The sequence below is a fragment of the Cuculus canorus genome, chromosome 2 (genome assembly GCF_017976375.1).
Source record: "Cuculus canorus isolate bCucCan1 chromosome 2, bCucCan1.pri, whole genome shotgun sequence".
Lineage (NCBI taxonomy): Eukaryota > Metazoa > Chordata > Aves > Cuculiformes > Cuculidae > Cuculus > Cuculus canorus.
This window is the reverse complement of record NC_071402.1, coordinates 82,077,650-82,098,799: the sequence shown is the minus strand read 5'-3', so window position 1 is coordinate 82,098,799 and position 21,150 is coordinate 82,077,650. Positions and strand designations below refer to the sequence as shown.

General features: G+C 35.6%; 1 protein-coding gene across 4 annotated transcripts in view; it reads left to right on the top strand.

Annotated features, from left to right (window-relative positions):
• CDH12 (cadherin 12) overlaps positions 1 to 21,150 on the top strand; it is a 544,062-nt gene that overhangs the window by 361,234 nt on the left and 161,678 nt on the right. For all 4 annotated transcript variants that reach the window (XM_054059459.1, XM_054059460.1, XM_054059461.1 and 1 more), the window contains one exon: positions 12,270 to 12,685. In XM_054059459.1, the coding sequence (XP_053915434.1) occupies positions 12,455 to 12,685 (231 nt within the window). In that variant the 5' untranslated portion in view covers positions 12,270 to 12,454. The remainder of the gene's footprint in view (positions 1 to 12,269; positions 12,686 to 21,150) is intronic.

The following is a 21,150-nucleotide window of genomic DNA, read 5'->3' as shown; positions in this document are numbered from 1 at the left end:
ACTCCTATCTTAAAGAGGGGCAAGAAGGAAGATCAGGGGAACTACAGAATGTCATCCTCGCCTAAGTCCCTGGGGAAAGTAAAGGGGCCCTAGAAACCTGGAAACCATCTCTGAACACTTGAAGGACAGGAAAGTGGTTGAGAGTAGTTGGTATGGATTTTTTAAAGGAGATGTCATGATTAACCAACCTGGTAGCATTCTATAATGAGTTAACTAGCTTTGTGGATGAAGAGAGAGTAGTGGATGCTGTTAACTTAGACTTTAAAATGGCTTTTCACACTGTCTCACAAACATTTTCATAGAGAAGATTATAATGTGTTGATTAGATTAGCAGTGAGGTGGATCAAAAACTTGCAAAATGGCCAGGCGACTGGAATAGATTGCCCAGAAAGGTTGCAGGGTCTCCATCTCTAGAATGCGTATCTTTGAGGCGAAACTCAAAACTCTACTGGACATGGTCCTGGGCAACTTGCTTGTAGCTGACCCTGACTATGTGTTTGGACCAGCTGAACTCAAGAAGTCCCTTCCAACCTCAATCATTTTGTGTTTTTATGATTCTGTGATGAATAGAATCACACAGTAGGTCATACTTGACTACAAGTCAGAAGTTACATCTGAGGAAATATATGTTTATATCATCAAAGCAATAGCTCCCTCAGTGTTTTTTCAGTGGAGAGTATTAGCCTTCCTTTAGCTTAGTCTTGGGCCTAGTACTCCATTTCTATCTGGGCAAAATGTATGTATGTCTTTGGGTTGTGTCCTCCAGGAAGGTTAATTCCTCATTTTAGGGAAGTATTTGATTTAGGTTGCTCCAGACTAAATGTGTCAATGTTTCTACCTTGAGGCCTGAAGGTACTTTTTTAGTACAGTAGGACTGTGCCCTTAGCGATTGCAATATAACTGATTTATTGTCTTCAATCTATAATACTGCAGGTATGACATTACCTTCTCTCCATAATGCTGTTCTTCGTGAGTTCAGCTGATTTGCAGTTTCATCGGGGGCTATTTTAGCACTTTGTTTCCCTGAGCCTAACTTTAAAAAGGCATTATTGATTTCCTATTTAAACCACAGTTTTGCAAACTGCAGTAACTAGACAAATTTATGCTTATTATAAAAAATAAAATAAATATATACAATAAACAAACTGCTCATTACATGTCTTAAGCCAAGTTATATAAATCATAAACCATTTATCCACTATAAAGTTACATTTTTACTGCAGTGTGGAGGGATCTCATAGAAAAGTAAGAGAAAAACTATGCTCAAATTGCAAATGCAAAAGAAAAACAAATCATTGACTTTTATGAAGACTGACTATATTGGGTGTAATAATTTTTTAATATATGTACTTTATTTTAATTATTACTGTTTTATCTGACTATTAAAATACTTCTAGGTAGGATATTAGAGGAAGAGCATAAGATAATGTGGATTCTATACTGAGTTAAATCTGTGTTAACTGAAAATGTCTTATGGCTCATTATGGACATTTCTGTTTCCAAAAAAAAGTTTTTTTGAAATCGTAAATAAGCTTTCAAATATCGATGTAGTTTTATATTTCAAATTTAAAGTGGTCTATTTCCTGTATTTTTTTGTAATGTTAAGAGACAGGCATTTATGTATGAACAACAAAACAGAGGCAAAAGAATACTTACCTTTAATTTATTAAGTTAAAACAGATACTTATGTGACTGAAATTATAAAAATATGTTCACACCACTTAACAGAGGAACATTTGTGTATCATATGGTGAAAAAAGGGGTCAATGAGAGGAAGCCTCCAGTAATCAATGTTGCTGAGTGTAAGTGTTATACAGCTAACAAGACCTGTCTGTATTATAAATATTTCCATGTCTCTTTAGTTTAAAATTTAGAAAGGTAAGAAAATCTGAAAGGAAAGTTATTTGCATTTATAAGGTTTGCATAAATTTCTCTGGGCAAGACAAATGAGGCTGCAGTTGTGAGTACCACCCACATAAGCCCTCTTATTTCCTCCCATATCACTTCATTTATTGTCTCTGTTGGGCCTTAACTGCTGAAATTCACAACAGGTATCTGTTATAAACCTACTCAATTCATTATACTTGAATTTGGAAAATGAGTAGTTGCATGTGAAAGATTATAAAGATGAAAGGCAAGAGCAATGTTTTATCTTTTCTAGAGACTGTACACAAAATGCCTTGTGATTGCTTTTACCATCTCTAAGTTTAATCACTGACTTAGATTGGAAACAATTCCACATTGACTGAAGAGTGGAAGGTTTTACTTGAGTGAAAGTATGGCTCTGATATTTGCTAAGTTTTCATGAAACACATCTGGTTCTGAACAATAAACAACAAATGAGGATTACTTTGGCTGAAGTTATTTATAGATAGCTCTACTCTGTCATTAGGATAGCTGTTGTCATCTAACTACAGCCTGACTCAGTTTCTGTGATGACTATATTTCCATGCTGTGATGGTTGACAAAACAGAAAACTATTTTAAAGATTAGAAATAGAAGCCTTAGAGTGACTATTTCCAATATTTTAAGATCCATGAAGGATTTTTTGATAGTTCATCAATGATGAGAATAGAGTAATGAGCTTATTATGACTTCTGGTCCTTACAGAGCATATGTAGATAGGTTGAGAAGAAGTCAAAATGAGTTGTGAAAAGTGATAAATTACTAAACCTACGAGTTATCTATTATAGAGCATTGGAGTAAGCCAATGTAAACCAGATGATTCCACAATATTGAGAAGCCTGAGCTGAATGTTCACACGGTTAAGAATATTGATGTGTTATCTCTCAGTCCTGTTTTCTCTGGGACTACCTTTTTATAGTCACAAGATTAATGGCTTGAAACTTGTCAGGCAAAACTGCAGTCTGTCATTCTTTTCCCTGAGGAGGGTACCATCCTCTGAAATTATGTATTTCAGTACTGTTAGCACAAATCTATTGACCTTTCAGAAGATCAAAAATGTAAGAGTTGGGCTGAAAGTATAAGTCAAGTAATGCATTTACATAATCTACTGTGGAAAGGAATAGCAAGGATTAAATACTACTTGATACTGTGGTGATGGAGTCAGAGACATTTATTTTATCCAGATTGCAATAATTGACAATAGGAGACCCGTATTTTCAATATTAAGTGTCTAACATTATAGATCAAGTTTGTATTAAGTAATAATTGTGCCATTATATACACAATGCACAAAAAAATGTCTGCAAGGACTATTTTTAAAATATCTGTCCTTGAGTTAGATATGCAATTTAGCATATTTGTACAGTCTTTCTAACATAGAAAACTACAATGAATTGTATTAAATTTATTATAATCAGAGTCTGAGGAATAAGTCTCAGCATTGTCCAGCTACACTTTTTTGGAAATATATATCATCTGATTTTGATATGTTGCTGAAGTCTCTTAAGTAATGACTTTTTTATATGCTGGAAAGCAAATTATTAAAGCATGTCTGTGGAGCTTTTATTATTGTAGTACTTAAAAATGCCAAACATAATTAGATTTCTCTCCAGTGTTAGGTACTTCATAAATATGTTTACTGGGTACTGATATAGTACATCACAAGTTTTTTGTGCTGTAATATGTCTTCCTGGCAACCTACCTACGAACGTGCTGTAAGAACAGTCATTCTTGAAGTTCAGGGACATCGTTCTGATCTCACTTTGGTTTTATACCAGAAAAAAATGAATAGAGTATTCTAGATTCATATTAATATCACTCCTGATATCTATAGGTATAACTGACATTAGAATTGACTTCTTAACTCAGTATAGAAAACACAGCTCTGCAAATCATCATTGAATAGAGTGAGGGGTTGGCTTTAGCAATCAAGTCCCAAAATCATAGCCTTAATCAAACTCAATTTTTTTCTTGCCTAATAGAATAATTAGCAACTTTATACCAAACAAAATATTTAAAGTTAAATTATTTTTTCATTATTTGGGGCTTTTGTAATAGAATTTAACAAAAGGAAACTAAAAGTCACCTATTGCGGGAGAAAGCCATCATCTGCTTGTTGTCTTGTAGCTCAGTCAGTACAATTGTCCTCCAGATGATGGCATGTATATTCCAGAAATAACAAGATTCAGCTTCCATTTCTGCATTTTTTACCTGCATTTCTCACATCTATTTGGAGTGCTTTTATCACAGAATATTTGGAGTTGGCACAGAGTATTGGGTTAGAGTATTGGGTTTCTGTTCCTCATGTTCATCATCATCTTCAAGTAAACAACCGCTGAAGAAGGAACTGAGATTCAGGTGTTCATCTTCATGAGGGGTCAATTTATATACAGCTAGAGAGCCATTCAAGGTTTCTATGGGTTGTTGAGTCCCACACAAAATAAGATAAAGGAGTAACTGTTTTGGATCGTGTTACGACCCCAGCAAGTTGGATGTTTTCTTAGCAGGTACAAACACTGATTTATTTTATTATATTTTTTCACCTTATGGTGTCATAAGGGGGTAAACTTGAAAATAATACAATAGACTTGAGAAAGGAGAGTTTACCAATCACCTTAACCCTTTAATAGATAGTGTTGCTAGGAACAAAAATATATGTTGCCCAGCCTGCCATTCACATTAATTGAGCAATAATTGAGCAATAACGTGAAGATAATCAACATTATCAAGCTTGCTCTACACACCATTTCACTCATATTCTTATCAACAATTTCACATAGGCAACTTTTTCTAGCTTGCTGAGTTCGAATCAGAGACTCCCTTTCAGTCCCTCTAAGTAAAATTTCTGAGACTTGTATGTATTATAAAAAAGCCGATTTTATTAACAATGATTGATTACAACAGCTTGTGATGAATAAGGTTCAATTGTGGCTGTGGAATAAGATACTGTTTGCAAAATTCATTAAACAACTCTATGTATGACCCAATACCCAAATGCATATAAGAATGCAACAAGCAGTGATATAGACATAGCAATTACAACCAGACATAAGTAAGAAACAACACATAGAAAGAAAATATATATAGTTAAGGTTAAAGTACATAGAGATACTAATAATTAGCTTGATGTTAATTAGCTTGATGTGAAGATATATATCTAGGCCGCATAACACTAAGGTCTTACCCCAGTGGAATTCCAGGGGTATTCAGGATGGAGTCCAGCCCGTTGGCTGATCCCAAGAGTTTTGATGGCATTTTCCCATCCCAACTTTTGCCTTTGTTCACATTTTTCATAGTAACTTACACCTTTGGGGCAGAGGTTTAGGTGGAACATGAGTGACTGAAGTCATTACCCTGCTGATCGGTGGAGAAAAAAATTCTCGCTTCACGTTCCAAAACTTAAATACGCACGCCCATTAGGCGTGGGTTTGGAAGTGTTTTGCTTCAGAGGTGGGGAGGAGGCCTTAGGAGTGGAAGTGTGGCTTAGTATTATAATGATATTACAATGATGTTACAGGTCAACTGGAGAGCTGGATTGTCAGAGCAGCAGCTGCAATCCATCTTCCTGGAAAATAATTGGGCTCCTATCCTTGCATGGACCATGCTGATAAACTGGAGCTAACTACAAACTGCTCCCAGAGGTCTCATCCTCCACTTCAGATGCTGAGATGCCCTTAGTAGATGTGCTTCGCGCATTCTTCACTGACTTTGCTTTTGAAAGCCTTGTACTCAGCCCAAGGATGGGAGGCGGAAGGGGAAGAAACAAGCACCCAGTCCCATTTTTTACTACATTCAGCCCTATTCCCTCATTTAGCTTTATTTTCCACACACCTCATGAGAGTTACCTGGCGTGAATTCCAGACGTTAAACCTGCCAAGTGGGTTTTACAGCTGCAGAGGTGGAACTTAATCAATTACTGTGTTGAAACGCTTCGGGCTCGTAGGACCACTCGTAGGTGGATTGAGAAATACTCTTCTTGGTAGTCTGAGGTTTCTAATCTGTTCACTTGTAATCTCCTTCCTAACACCCATTTTTAAGTTACCTGGTAGTTCCTACCCTAATTAATTAAGACAGGGCTGAAAAAAGGTGGAAAAAGGAAGAATCACTGCTTTTTCCAAGCTGTCTAGATAAATTGTGAAGCTCAAGAAAGTCTAACTCACAAAGATATATGGGCATCTAGTTTCTAATCAAATGGGAATCCTTTGACTAAATACCTTTGAGAATATGAGAGTAATTCATTTACCTAAGATCTGAGAAAGAAAATGTATCAAAGTGAGAGATGAACTGAGATATTCCATATCCTTTTACCATTCCTTAAACCACAAGATATATCTTCTCAAATGTGTTAGCAATTAATTTTAATAGCTACTGACTGCAAAGACAACTTTTTTTCTGTTGTTGTGCATTTTTATTCCAACATATTACAGAGAAACGATGTTAGATGGTCAGCTCTTACAACATATTCACCATTACAGATCTTAGTTGGCTTTCCATCTGGCATGGATCAACCATTTTACAGTACTGCCAAGTTTTTTCAAACCTCTTTATGGATAGGAACATGGTTACTCTACATTAGCTGTTGTTTTACATAACCAAAAGCATTCTCTAGATAGCTGATAGATTTATGATTTATGTGGCTTCAGAAATGTTCCCACCATCAGTTTGTAATGGATAATTTGTCAGTAATCTATTTGCCTCCATTCACACAGCTGCAATTATCAGCTTTGCTGGACTGAACACAGATTTGAGTGTTTCATGGAGCTGTGACAGGGTGCATGCACATCTATGTTCTGATGTAAATAGAGAGTTCATACAGATCTGCATTGGTTTTGACTGGGATGGAGTTTATTTTTTTCATAGTAGCTTGAGTGGTGCTGTGTTTTGGGTTTGTGATGGAAGCAGCATTGATAACACAGGAATATTTTAGCTATTTTTTAGCAGTACTTACACAAAGTCAAGACCTTTTCTGCTCTTCACAGTGCTCCACCAGCAAATAGGCTGGGAGTGCACAAGAAGTTAGGAGGGGACACAACTGTGACAGCTGACCTTAACCAACCAAAGGGATGTGACATAACATGACATTGTGCTCAACAATAAAACTGAGGAGGCAGAAGGTGGGAAGGGGGAATGTTTGGAATTATTGCATTTGTCTTCCCAAGTAACTGTTGTCTGTGATGGAGCCCTGTTTTCCAGGGGATGGCTGAACACCTGCCTGAAGATGAGAAGCAGTGAATGAACTTCTTACTTTGCTTTGCTTGTACATGCAGCTTTTGCTTTCTCTAATAATCTCTTTATTTGAAACTATGACTTTTCTCAGTTTTACCCTTCTGATTCTCTTCCCCATCTCACTGCACGGGAAATGAGTGGGATGCTGAGTGGGGCTGAGCTGCTTGCTGGGATTAAACCACAACAAGATCGAAGATCATTTAGATTTTTCCTTTCCTTCTTTAAATCAGGCATTATGTACAAACTAGTGACTGCAGAGAATATATGACTATTATATCTAGAAGGGAGAACTTTTACATAGCTTGGTGAGGTGATTGTGTCTGCAGTGCCATGGCACTCTGATTCCATGTTATTGCAGCAGTAATGGTGTGCTTAAATCTTGCTATTCCAAAAACAGTTCTTTGCTCAGGCTCTTTAGATTAATGTCAGTATAATCCAGGTCAGTATCAAAATTCTTGCAGGATCACAATTTGTACTATATTTTGTTATTCTCAATAAATAATCATAGTATTAATTTTTAATTCATTTGCATTTCATGAGTTTCTAAGCCTGCAGTTTTGGGGGCAGAGTAAATAGGATCAAGATTTCTTAATTATCATGTTTTAACAGATTGTCCATGCTTACTGCTGGGTCACTTCAGTTTTTCAAACTGGGGAAATTAATAAATGTAATCTCAGTGTATAAAAGCATGTGGGGGTGGGTAGTTCATACAGGTTGTCCCTCTGTGGCTCTCTTTATTGGTTAATTAAGTAAGTAATGCATAATGGTACTTAACTCAATATAAGATAGTTTAAAATAATCACTATCAACAGCTAATCTCGGAAAAAAGCAAGGTCTATGAAAAGTCTGGCCTTCTGTACTTTCATATTTTATTGGAAATATATGCATTGAGAGAATATGTCTGTGCACAAGATAGAAAAGTATCTCTTTATGAGCATCAGAGGGAATCCTTTAAAAAATTGGGGAGTATGGTACCTTCCTTATGGCTACGTGTTCTGATTAGATTTCTAAATCCTTATCTCCTAGTCCTTGCAGCAGTTTTCTGGGCAGTTATATCAGAGTTCTAGATTTAAATGTCTAATGAGCATATGACAACATAAAAGGCCAAAACAGGTTTAGCCATCTGAGCTGGAAGACTAACACACAGATTTAAAAAAAAATGAGAAGCAGTAAACACAGACTAAAAGAAATACCAGTCTTAGCCTTTGAATTGCTGTTCAAATTCCAGCTGTGTACTAAAATATATACTATCAGGCTTCATTCAAAATCAGCAATGAAATGCTGAGGAAGAAAAAACAACAGGGAGGTACCCTTTGCTTTGGTTTCACAGCAGCAAGGTAGAGTGGTTTTCTTGAGTGATGAAGTACTGGATTCTTAATTATGGCCTCCTAACTACTGAGGTTCAAATTTAGGAATGGAAAATAATCATCTTCATGGTGAACATTTTTTTTGCAGCTGATGAAAGCATCTGTGAGGCAATCCTGTACTGCAACACCTATTAGACATCCATTTTTTACTGAGGCTCCCATTCACTGGCTTTTTGAAGCTCTAGGGAATTAAGCAAGTATTGGCATTGCTCTTTCCTGAGTCTACAGCACTTGTTCTGGAAGGTAGTCCAGGAGACCAACAGAAAAGGGGTTAAAGTGCTCTGTGTTTTGCACTTGGTTAATAACCTTCCAGCCAAGGGGGAATTGTTCTCCTTTCAGTGAAGTCCTTCAATCTCTTCGCATTACTTTAGGTGCTGTATAACATTTTAAAAGCTCCCTGACTGACTGACATGGCCGGAGGCAGAGCTCTGCTGGGAGAACTGTAATGTACAGAGCCTCCTCTGCAAAGAGCAGTGGTATAGCAGTTAAATAAAGCGTGATTTGGGGGTTTGTGAAGCAGTGCATACTATTCCAATGCTTTTTTATGTGGGTTTTTTTTTTTTCCAGCTCCCACTATGGATGTCCTATTCAAAGGAATATTTTAAGTTCTTTTTTGGTTTTATTTTTTCACTATGTTTTGTGCTTACTAAGATTTTACCATAAAATTAGACTTGCATACTGCAACCGTGGATCAAGAGAGGCACAGGAGTCTGGAAATCTTGGAATTGAACTATGGATGAATGCAGTCCGAACCAGATGTTATATACCATTAAATACATTGAAATGAATGGCACAAAAATTCATGTGAAATGTTAAAAAAAAACCCCAAAAACTGCTAAGGGAAGTGCATACCAAATATATTAATATCTAGTGCAGTTCTCTAGTGTGGTAGGATCCTGTCTTAAAGTTTCTTTGCTGGAATAAAATCCATAGAATACAAATAGTAATGTAAGGGGGAAGTTTGTAACCAGTGTACCCAAGAATATTTTCTCTAGATGAAAATTTTTGAAATATTTTGAGGACAACTTCAAAAAACTTTTTTTTAAGAAAAAGGATCATGAGATTATATGAATTCTTCCCTCATTTTTAATAATTTCTGAAGGTAGAATTAAAACACTCACTCGTGCTAGGTACCTTTTCACTATATTTTTTACTTTCTTTTCTATTAGATCTCAAACATAGTTTTTCTAGTCAGAACAGAAAATCTTGCCCTAAATTTAGAATAAAAAGTGCAGTTATTTTTCTAGGGTAGGCTTCTTCTGCCTTTATTTCTTCAAAACTTGTTAGGTTTTCTGGGCTTCCAATTCTAAATCCTTTCTGTTTAGATACTTCAGTATATACACCAAACAAATAATAATTTCTATGGTATTTATTTTTATGGCTAGAAATAACATTATTCATAAGGAAAATATAACCTCTGGCAGTGTTTGAAAATGAAAAATATGTTTGGTACTTTACTGTTTCTTTTTTACTGAGATCCGTATCACGTCATTGATTTTTAAGCAGAACTCTTTATTGATTTGGTAGAAACTTCTGCTTAAAAATCAATGACACAATATCACTCTGAAAAAGTGATGAATTCTATAGAGATATAAATTGTGTTATTGTTTTTAGAATGTAAAGTGCATCCATCATAAATCCTACAAGCGCTTATTTCTTGTACCTTACAACCAGCAGACCATAGAGCAGTCTGACACTTCATTCTTAGGTTGTAGGTCTTAATGAGAGATTATTATTAATTTACTCTTGAGTCTTCAATCCATAGTGATATTTAAACTCTATGACCATAGAACTGTTGTTTATGGAAATGCTAGTTGTCAGAAAAGAACTCTGATCCTCTTCTATACAAGTTAATGCAACATGCCTGAAAGGAGGTTGTGGAGAGGAGGGAGCTGGCCTTTTCTCCCAAGTGACAGGGGACAGGACAAGGGAGAATGGCCTCAAGCTCCAACAGGGGACGTTCAGGCTGGATATCAGGAAAAAGTTGTTCACAGAAAGGCTCACTGGGCATTGGAATAGTCTGCCCAGGGAGGTGGTTGAGTCACCTTCCCTGGAGGTGTTTAAGGGACGGGTGGACGAGGTGCTGAAGGGCATGGTTTAGGGAGTGTTAGGAATGGTTGGACTCGATGACCCAGTGGGTCCCTTCCAACCTAGTGATTCTATGATTCTATGCAACTTGCCAGTTACCTCCTGCTAATGAAGAGAGCCATGTAAGGGAAATTTCACTAAACAGATGTCCTGAACCTTATGAAAGTGTGATGGTTCATCTGCATTAGGGTCAGCATTGACAAGGATAGCTTCAAGGAAGCCATTATATCATTCTGTCTGTTGGAAGATCAATAGCTTGGAAGAGTGGGGAAAATAAACACTGATGTCTTCACGTTGCCTCAGTACTTACTGCTGCCCACCTCATAATGAACGTAGATATTGTGTTATTGTTTATTGTTTAATTCTGAATTCTAGAATAGCCCCATTTGTTTCCATGATGGATTCCATAGATTTACCAGTCTTCACAGTATCTTTATTGAGGCCAGACTCAGCATTTTAAGATAGCATGAGTACTCATTTTCACCAGCTTTTATTGCTGCTGAGTTTGGTGCAAAGTTGTGTAGGACAGCCAGGGCTACATTTTATTGAACTTGGTACATACTCCATAATATTTAAATATCCACATTCCTAATTTTTAAATATTTGCCTCCTTTAACACTGTCACTTTATTAAGTGTATATAATATATCAATATTTTATAAATATAGAACAAAATCACTTCTGCTAATTATACTGTGGTTAGAGAACACAGTTTATTTTCCTATCTGTCTTTCTGTTAAAATAAACTCTGCTGATATAAACAAAGCAGTGTGGGAGCATAACAATTTCTTTTTGATATTGGGTTTTCTTTCTCTTTATTGATGGCTTTTGGCTGCTACAAGGATCACCACAGTTTTAATTGTCACCTTGATGTGATAGTTCTGTCTCAGCCCTGTACTTAGTTAGCACTGATTTATTTTTAATCTGTGTACCCGTCATTCATCAGTATAAATGAGCATCACTGTCTTATCTTACTGTCTTCTGTGTTGTTTCATTTTCTACACTGACTGCAGTTCTATCATTTTCTCCATGTATCAGAAGTGTATTATTTAATGTACTTCACAGTAGTCTTGAAGAACAACACAGCTATCATTTTGATACAAAGGTTGTCACGAGAAGAGAATGCCAATCATAGACTTCATATTGTGTGTTGACAGCTTCGTGCTATTTAGCTGTATGGGCACTATATCCCATTTTTTATTTCCCATGGAGCTTGTACAAATCTATTTTCCAGTGTCCAAGATTCACCCACAGACAGAAGGTGAAGCTTCCAAGATGCTTTTCTTGCAGAGACAGCAAGCAAAGCATTCCTGCTCTGTATAGTAGGATGGAAGAGTGGGTCCTCTCTGCCCTTATATTTTTTGTGCGAATCCAGAGTAAATATTTTTGACGTCACTGATTGCAGGTGTTTTGTCTGATAAATGGGTCTTAAAGCAATGCTATGAGGCTGTCCTCAGACAAACACAAAGGCAATGCTAATCACAGCAAGAATGAACTATTCCTGGTATAACTGCACAATGTTTTATGGCAGCTCAGTGCTACAATCAAAATAGGAATATCTCTTAAAACTGTGATTCCTAATCTTTTTCTCTGTCTCTAGAAACTAACTAGGTGTGAGAATTTTGATGAATGCTTCAATGTAATTTTACATAATTTGATGTTGCCATGTAAATCTCTTTTATAGGTCCCTTTAGATGGAATTTAATGCGGCAAAAACCTTGTCATCAGAAGGATTAATGTCTGCATTAGCATTTCTGCAATAAAATCAGAAGCTAAGTGGTGGAGGCCACAGACACCTCAAACCTGGATTCCTCTGCTCTGCATTAAGTGCTGGAGTTTTTATTACTTGCTGTAGTGAAGCCATTGCCAATGCTTACAAGGAACTGCTTATCCCTGCTTCTCTGGGTCCTGTTTGATGGAGGTCTCCTATCGCCACTGCATCCACAACCACAACAGATTCTAGAAGCAGAGTCCAGAGAAAATGTTGTCCCAGTGCCAGGGAGGAGGTCGTTTGCTCAGCGAGTCAAGCGAGGCTGGGTGTGGAATCAATTTTTTGTCCTGGAGGAATACATGGGCTCTGAACCTCAGTATGTTGGAAAGGTAATGTTTTTACTCTTTCTTTAAAAGCTGAACTGACACAGACAAATAATAAAATATACTATAAATGTGTACTTGTTTCTGGTGGGGCCAATCTTCCTCGACTGATGGTAGTTCTCTCTGTTCATCCCCTTCACAATTTAGCTTTTCGTAGAGCCAACGTAGATGTAATTATTAATTTTAGAGCACGAGTTTAAAACATTTACTTTCTACCTTTGTTTGTCTTGTTTCCTTATCCTTGGTTTTGGAATAAACGAAACAACAAAAAAAAAAATCTCTGAGATATGTTTGTGGTACACAAATAACTTTAATTAAATCTACTGTAATAGCATACTTTATTTTTAGCAATGAATGTCAGACTGATATCAGAGATAAGATTTTAAAAAGAAATCCCTAGGCCAGAATGCACAGACATTTCTGTGATTTGTATGGGTACTCCAGGTCAGTTTTCAGCTATTGAAGATAACCGGTTTTGCCTCAGAATCATTTGCATGTATTTCTCATTGTTCAGATTGCTTTCAAGTATTTCTAATATGTTTTATTGCTTCATAATTCAAACTCTTACATTATAGCATTTATACTCTATGCAGACATTCACACATGCATACAGAGAATTTATACAATTCTCTTTTGTTATATGACGACTATTTCTGTAATAGGGCATAAGTAATTTGATAGCCAACTGTGTGAGGGCTGCATGTGTGAATTTAAATAATAGACTTTTCAGAAAGGAAAGCTGAAAACGAGACATAAAATACCCGATAGTACAGTACATAATTGCATGCTATGTATAATTTTCAGTTTAGGTAAAGGCCCTTATTCAATGAAAATAAGAGGTTAAGGATTCACTTCCTGGGTTCCCAAATGCAAGTTCTCCAGACAATGAGTTTCAAATTCACCTACCATAAAAATGAGGTATCATACTTCAGTTTTTATTTTGATATCGTATTTTAACTTTTTTAGTGTAAAAGTTGGGCTTTTTTCTAAATATAAATAAAATTCACAGAAAAATAATTTCCCCTCCTACACTTTGAGGAAATTATTCTGAGTAAAGGATTTATAAATAAAACAGCAAAAGACTACATGCAATTTCCTAGATGAATTGACAAACCCACTATAAACTTACTTGCATATTACACTTAAAGGCATTAGTGTTTAGCACTAGAACATGTTAGTCAGTTTGCAAAACAGTTTGTTTATATCACAGACATAATATAATGAGTTTGTTTTACAGTCTCTGAAGAGAGGGTGATCACATAATGAAAAACTGCATCTTTTTGATGTCTGGTTGATATAAATTATGCTTTCTCTAACACGTATCTTTCTTCTGGCTACTTGCTGAAGATGCAAATGAGGACTTTAATCACATTCGATCCTGTATCACAGTCAACCTGACTACTGTGTTTTTTAGCTCAGAAGACTGAGGTGTCATTGTTACACTACTCCAATTCCTTAGTCTTTATTTCTTTATGTACGATAGCCGTGTAGTCATTTGAGGTGAGTTCTAAGTTGCCATGAAAATATTAACTTTTCACAAAATGAACTTCTATCAATACACTTGACAAGCAACTTCAGAACTAATGGGATATTTTTATTATGAATAATGCCTACCACATCACAGATTTACCCGGCACATTTCTAACTCTTAACACTTTTTTAACTGTTAAAAGTTGCAGAAAAGACACTTTTCAAATATGAGGAACAATTGCAGTGTAGCACGTGCAATAGCAATGTTTCTTGACAGGATATCATAAAATATTGTTACCTTGGTGGTGAAACTCAAAATAAATTAGGGTGCTTAATTAGTGTAACTGTAACATGAGGTCAAAAAAATCTGTTTCCGTAAGGGAATTCATTCCACATGATAATTTTTTTCAATAGCCTTTATTTTAACTTATTTTACCTATTTTAACCTTTTGCTTCAATATACCTTAAAAAAAAAAAAACTGCTAGTTTTTGCAGCACTGAATGGAAGTTCTTCAGAGAAATTATGCTTTTACATACAGATAGTGAAAGTCACGCTTAATAGAAATTCAAACCATTGTCACCATGCCGAAATACACTCAACAGTGGCTAATCAGTATCTTTATATCTTATGTAATATTTTGAAATCACAGAAAATTTTTAAGGTATGAAATGCAACTCGGTTCTTGATTGATCATAGAAATAAATTTGGTTTACATGTACCATAATTTAGGTTTGTAACAAAATCATATATTTTCAAAGTAATTCTTTTTGTAATACTACTGTGCTATATTTTAAAGTGATATTAAGTATATGATAAAATGCAGGATATTTTCTGTGACCTTAAATCACAAGAGTGTTACTTTCTTCATCCAGACATCATTGTCAGACACAGTACAGTGACATGTGCATTGGTGTTTATATTACTTACTATAGAACTGCTGTACTAATAATGTCTCGGTAATTTATGAACAGGACTTTAATGTGTCTGTTAAATCAGCTGACAATTTCACTAAACAGTTAAAGGTGGCTAGTTAATTTTGGAAGCCACTTGTGAGAGATCACCGATTTACAGCAATAATATCAGCTGTTATCAGCCAACACATTTAATTCCTTTTAAGTCTGTTTTTAGAAGGCTATCTCCAGAAGTGTCAGGTTGCAAATCAAAATACAGTTTAGAAACCAATGAGGATTAGTCTAGAGATCCTGAAATAGTGCTTCATGTTGACACATTAAAACCATTTAACCTGAATACTAAATCAAAGTTTGGATATCCTCTGCTTGTGCAATACAGAAAAAGAAATAAACATCCAACAGATTATGAAACAAAAAGATAGACTCCTTTAGTAAAGAACTATGTAAGAGACCCAGACTAAAAAGCAAAATTGGAATATGGTGTCGTTATGTGACCTGTGAAAACTGAAGGGATGCTGGAAGGCTTGCTGTAAAATAAGGCTTGCGTATGGACTTACTTCACTGTTCATTATAGATTTTCCTGGTACTGAGAAGCTCCAGGAGGCCTTGCAAAACAGCACCTGTGTGGATTAAGATGAAAAAGTTCATGACTTTTTTTTGTGCCACAGCTCAGTCCTCACTGAATAGTGGCAGACGTCATCAGAGTATCATATCCTCTATCATGGCCACTTCTCAACACAATTTATAACTACTAACAAGGTAGCAGTTTTAATTGCCCTTGTGAAGTGGTATCTCAAGGTGATGTGACCCCACCAAGGACATTATATATCTTTCTGTAATCTTTCTTTATTATTTTGTTTCAATAGTGGCTTACAAAGGCACCACAATAAAATGAAAGTTCAAAAGAACAAAACAGATGAGAATAGTATAGGTTCTGCATTATCAAGATAATACTAACAGAAGCTTTTAGTAGTTATACATGTAGCAGGCGTGTGTGTGCGTGTGTGTGTGTGTGTGTGTCTCTGAGTGTTCCTCGAATGTAAATGCATTACATGTTTCTCATGTTGTGCACCTGTTTAGTTGTTCTTAATAAAGATTTTTGCTGGCTGTTCTCAGTCTTGAAGACAAAGGCATGTGACAACTTGTACTGAACACAAACTGGGTACATAGGAAAAGACTGCCAAGTCCTCTTCGAGGTAATGCCCATTTTTCTTCTGATTGCCACTGTCCAACAACTAAACATACTTAGCTTGCCACATATTATCTTGCTAATTAATAACCTGTATTTTTTGCAACATTTTGTTCTTTAAACCTCCGCTACATTATGCGTGCTCACTACAAACTCCTACAGATTTCTTTTTTTGTTATGACTCCCACCAGCTGAAAAACGTAATAGTCATGGCTGCCCTATGGCATTAAAGGGTATGTGTAACAGTATGGTATTTTTCATCTGACTCAGTCCTGAGAAAGCCTCATCATCTTCAGAGGTTCTACTATATATCAAGGCAGAAACAGTTCCAGTTTGGAGGAAGAAGGGCTTTAAATCTGTGACCAGAAAGGAGTCCTGTTCTGAAAACTAATAATTTATCCTCTGCATCTGAAATATAATCTTACAGAGCTGAACAGAACTCATTTATGTATTTTATAGTGCTCAGTTTTTAATATAATGAAATTATTGTTGACCACCTTCCATCAGGCTTAAATCAACACCTCTTTCTGAATGTGAGCTCAGACTTTACAATTATTTTCTCTCTTGAGTCTATGCTTGGATGACAAGGCAGTCTGTGGAGGAAATTCTGCATGGCTTGTGTAGAATCTGTTCTCAGACAAACAAATTTGCAGTGTTGTGGCTATTGTTTTAGTGTCATTCACAAACACTGAGTTAACTTAAAAAAAATAAAATTAGAGGAAAAGAAATGCATGCAGTGATTTTGAAAGCTACTGCCCTTTGAATAATACAAAAAAAGCTTGTCTCTGTACCGTGATTAATCTGTTGGTTTTTTTTAAAATACATATTTCTGTTGGATTTCTGTGAAGAGACAAAATATTTCATTTAAAGCTTTCATAGGGGTTTTTCCTATCTTATGGGGTTCTATGCCCACAACTGAAGTAAAAATACTAGAGAGAGATATGTATATCATTTCCATTAGACATTTGCACAGTACCATCTTCAAGATGAGAGCTGTTTCAGGGCCCACTGCTATTAACATGTTAATTGACTTCCATGATGCAGGACATCATGGTTACTAATTTCGGGATAATTTTAGTTTGAAAGATTTTCCAAATAGTATTTATAAGAATGAGTTTCTTCCGAACATCTTTAGCCCACAGGAATTTATATGCCCACCTTTGTCTACAGACAACACAGTGAAATTCTTGTTAGGCCCTAGTGGTTCTCAGACAATACTTTAAAGCATGGTCAGGCATGAACATGTTAGTCTGGCTTACTAAACTGACTGACTGAGTTTCTATAAAATGCATTTTCAAGTAAAAGCATTGTCACAATTTATTACAGATAAGAAAATTGATGGGGAGAAACGAAACGGTAAAAAAAAGTGTAAGGGGAATCAGAACAAGGGCAGAAGTCTGGACTTCTCATCTTGCTGTGTTGAACTGAGACCTTTGTCTCTCTCACTTATGTCTGCCTGTGATGACTTTAAAAGCTTTATATCCTGTATATTGCATAAAGTATGTGAGACACAAAACAATTTTGACATTTGCACATGAAGGTGTGAGAACGGAGTAGAACCATGGAAATGCAAAACTGCCATGACCAAGTCAAACTTGCATTTAATGTTTATTTTTCAGACTTAAATTCTTTTTCTTTTTTTCAAATCAAATGCCAAATTTCCTTAAACAAAAGCATGTTCCAAGCAAGAATAGATCAGGTAGTAATGACGCATGTTTTTCAAGAAAAAGAAAGAAAAATTTCCATTCTGGTGACCAACACAAACCCTTACGAGATGCTAAAGGGTAAAGATAATCTACCCTTTTTTCAGCCACAGCATTTAATATGCTTGTATGTAAATTATAAACAGAAATGAAGATAATTAGGACGGGCCATCTTGTCAGATGTTGCAGTTACATTTAGCATGGGTTGTGAGTAAGGGCACTGAGAGTCTTTTCACAGCAGATGTCCTAAGGTGTGAAAAAAAACATGCTTCTGAAGTCCATTTATCCAGTCTTGATTTGTAGCTATCTGATACAGAAAACAATGAACTCAGAGCAAGTATTGGATTTATGGCATGTACTGTTTCCCTCACTCATCTTCATGTCCCACAGTTTGTAAATAGCCAATCTCTCTGCTCCCTCTAAGACAACCATCCTCTATTCCTTCTTTCTGTCTGCTTTTCCCTAACATCCACTCTGCTACAACAGCTGCAAGCCGTTTACTCCTTACAGTGGGTCTGTTACATATCCAATTAAATTGTGATGAATGAACCCAACTTACAGCTAAGTTTCAGCTCTGCAGCTTCCGTTTTCATTTGAAGTATGCCTTGTGTACTCAAAAGCTGTTCCACATATGTTGGTGAAAGTCTAATGAAAGGAACTGCTTTCATAAATGATCCTTGTATTTGCTAAAAAATTAATTTATATATAAAAGACAGTGAATTACATTTTTTCTACCTGAAAAAAACCTACAAAAAACCCAACATGAATGAAAAATAAAAAAAAAAATCTTAACAAAGCAGACAAGTGGAACATGACAAGACTAAAACTGAGAAAAGAATATTTCATAATCATAAACAAATATTATTCAGCTTTCTCAGTAACAGAAAATATTTTTGTTATAGATAAACTCTTTTGTATTTCTGCCTCTATTGCCACTTGTTCCTGAATATTTACTCAATCTTAATACAGATTATAAAATTCCAAACAATTCAATAATGTTGTGGAGTCATTTACATTTTCTAAAGGCAGAAGATGAATTCAAGCACAATAATCGGGTTGAAAATTGTCCTTCTCCTCTCTTTCCAGGAATATTTTGAAACTCTGATAAATGCATCAGTATTGTTCACTGTGTGGTACCAGAAGCATGTGTACTATAACCACTGCACTGCAGTGATATATACATTTTAGTGCTATAAAGGCAAGAGAGGATGGCTAAGGAGAAAGGTGCTTAAGTTGACACTGCTGGATGGCATTTCCCTCCCCAACTCACCTACGGGCTGATATCTCATAGAAGATGAAAAAAGGGAGAAGAAAGCTAAAAGGCACAATAACGGGTGAAAAAAGTGCCCACCAGCCTTGACACAGGTTGAAAGTAAACCTAATAGAATTTTAATTACTAGATACTAGTTCTAAATTTAAATTTCTTTTGGGGATGCTTTTGTTTCATAAATACGTGTAAGAAAAACACCACTTTGTTGATTCTTGCTGCATGACAAAATATAAAAAAGAGTAGGAGAAAAGCAAATGGAATTGAGGTTTCAATAGAATAGATTAAATAAGTATTAAACAAATACTGAACAAGTAAGATGACAAAAGAGAACAGTTTTATACATATTAAGAAACTGCAACAGCAAAGGTATAGATGGACAGTAATGGAGGTAGTCGAGGCCCTGGTCCTTTTAGAGCTGGCAGGACACCTGCACTGCAGTAGGTAAATGGGATTGCAAAGCATCCCCCGTGCATGACATATGTTTGTCTACAGTCTTTATGTATAAAATGAATACTACATAAACTGAAGTAGAGTAAATATTTTGTGTGCAGGTTGAATCAAGAATTCAAGCCTGTCTGGAGCGTGTGCACCAGCCTTTTGATTTTTATTTTCTTCTCTGGGTCTTCAAAAGTGGTTTTCTAGTGTTCAGTTCCACTTGTCCTTTAAAGGAACTTAAGGTGAAACAAGATGAGAGAGAACTTTGTATTACAGTATCTTAGAGGATAATGTCAATAAATGTGTTTTAATTAGCAAAACCTTTTCTTCCTGTGACTATAGCAGTGAGTAGATCTTAGTTCTTTGTGATGACACTGTGCCATTCAGTAGAATTTGTTCTATTCAATTTTTTTTTCTAGTGTCATTGCTTTTCAGCAGTGATGTCTGAGTAAGCTGTTGATCACAGCTGGTTACGAGTACTTGACTTTTTGTTTCTTGATGGTGTAGAATCACACTGTTGAACAGAGTACAGTATTTTAGTATTTCATAGCAGAGAAACCAAAGACATTTTCATTGGTGTGTCCAAATACAGGTTTGGTTACTTAAGAAAAGTTACTGTGTCAAAAACCATCAGCCTATAGATATTTATTTATTATGACTTGTGTGAATTAATGATTAAAATTGAAAAATTAGTGAAGTGCAGTCTAATTTCTCCAACAATATATTTTTTCTTTTTGTGAAAAGTGAAGCATAAACTGTCAAAAAGCCAAGAAAAAAAATACATTAGTGCAATGTATATCTTCTAGAAACTGAGAGCACTTTTTCAGCACTCTCATATGAGCCAGTTAATAGCTCCTGCTTGTCAAATCCAGCTGTATTAGCCCAACAGCAGGTAACTACTTCTAATATAACTCTAATTGATGACTGTAGTAGAGTTACAGAAAAAAAATAGTTGAGTGCTTGTGGAATTAAGAGATTTGTATGTAAGCCTAATGTAAGCCTAAAGATGCTGAAACACTGACCAGTGTTACTAAGTCTTTGTTTTCTGTAAAAATATATTACTCTGGTATTTTTAAAAAGTACAATATTTCCTTTTATTTGAGTAATTTCTGTGCTGATAGACTACTTTGGTATTATCAAAAAGTTAAAAGGCAATAGCACAATTGTTGTCTATATTAGAAACAATAATTCTGCCTTTTTTGCATAGCAAGACACAGAAACAAAACTAAGTTTTTCTTTCCTGTGTGATATAAACAAGAATAGTTTGCTTTGTTGACATGTTCATTGCAATGCTTTGTTTGCCATGTCTGTAACTTATTCTAGGGCCTGTTTCTGAATTGCACTTGCTACATCATTCCTTCTTTAGAAAGTGGAGTGTAAAATTCTGCCAGATGAGCCTGCCAACAACTATAGCGTAATTTTATTACCCAGGGTAGTAAAATTAGATATAGCATTAATTAAAAAATAAATTAATGTGTAATCTGTTCTTTTG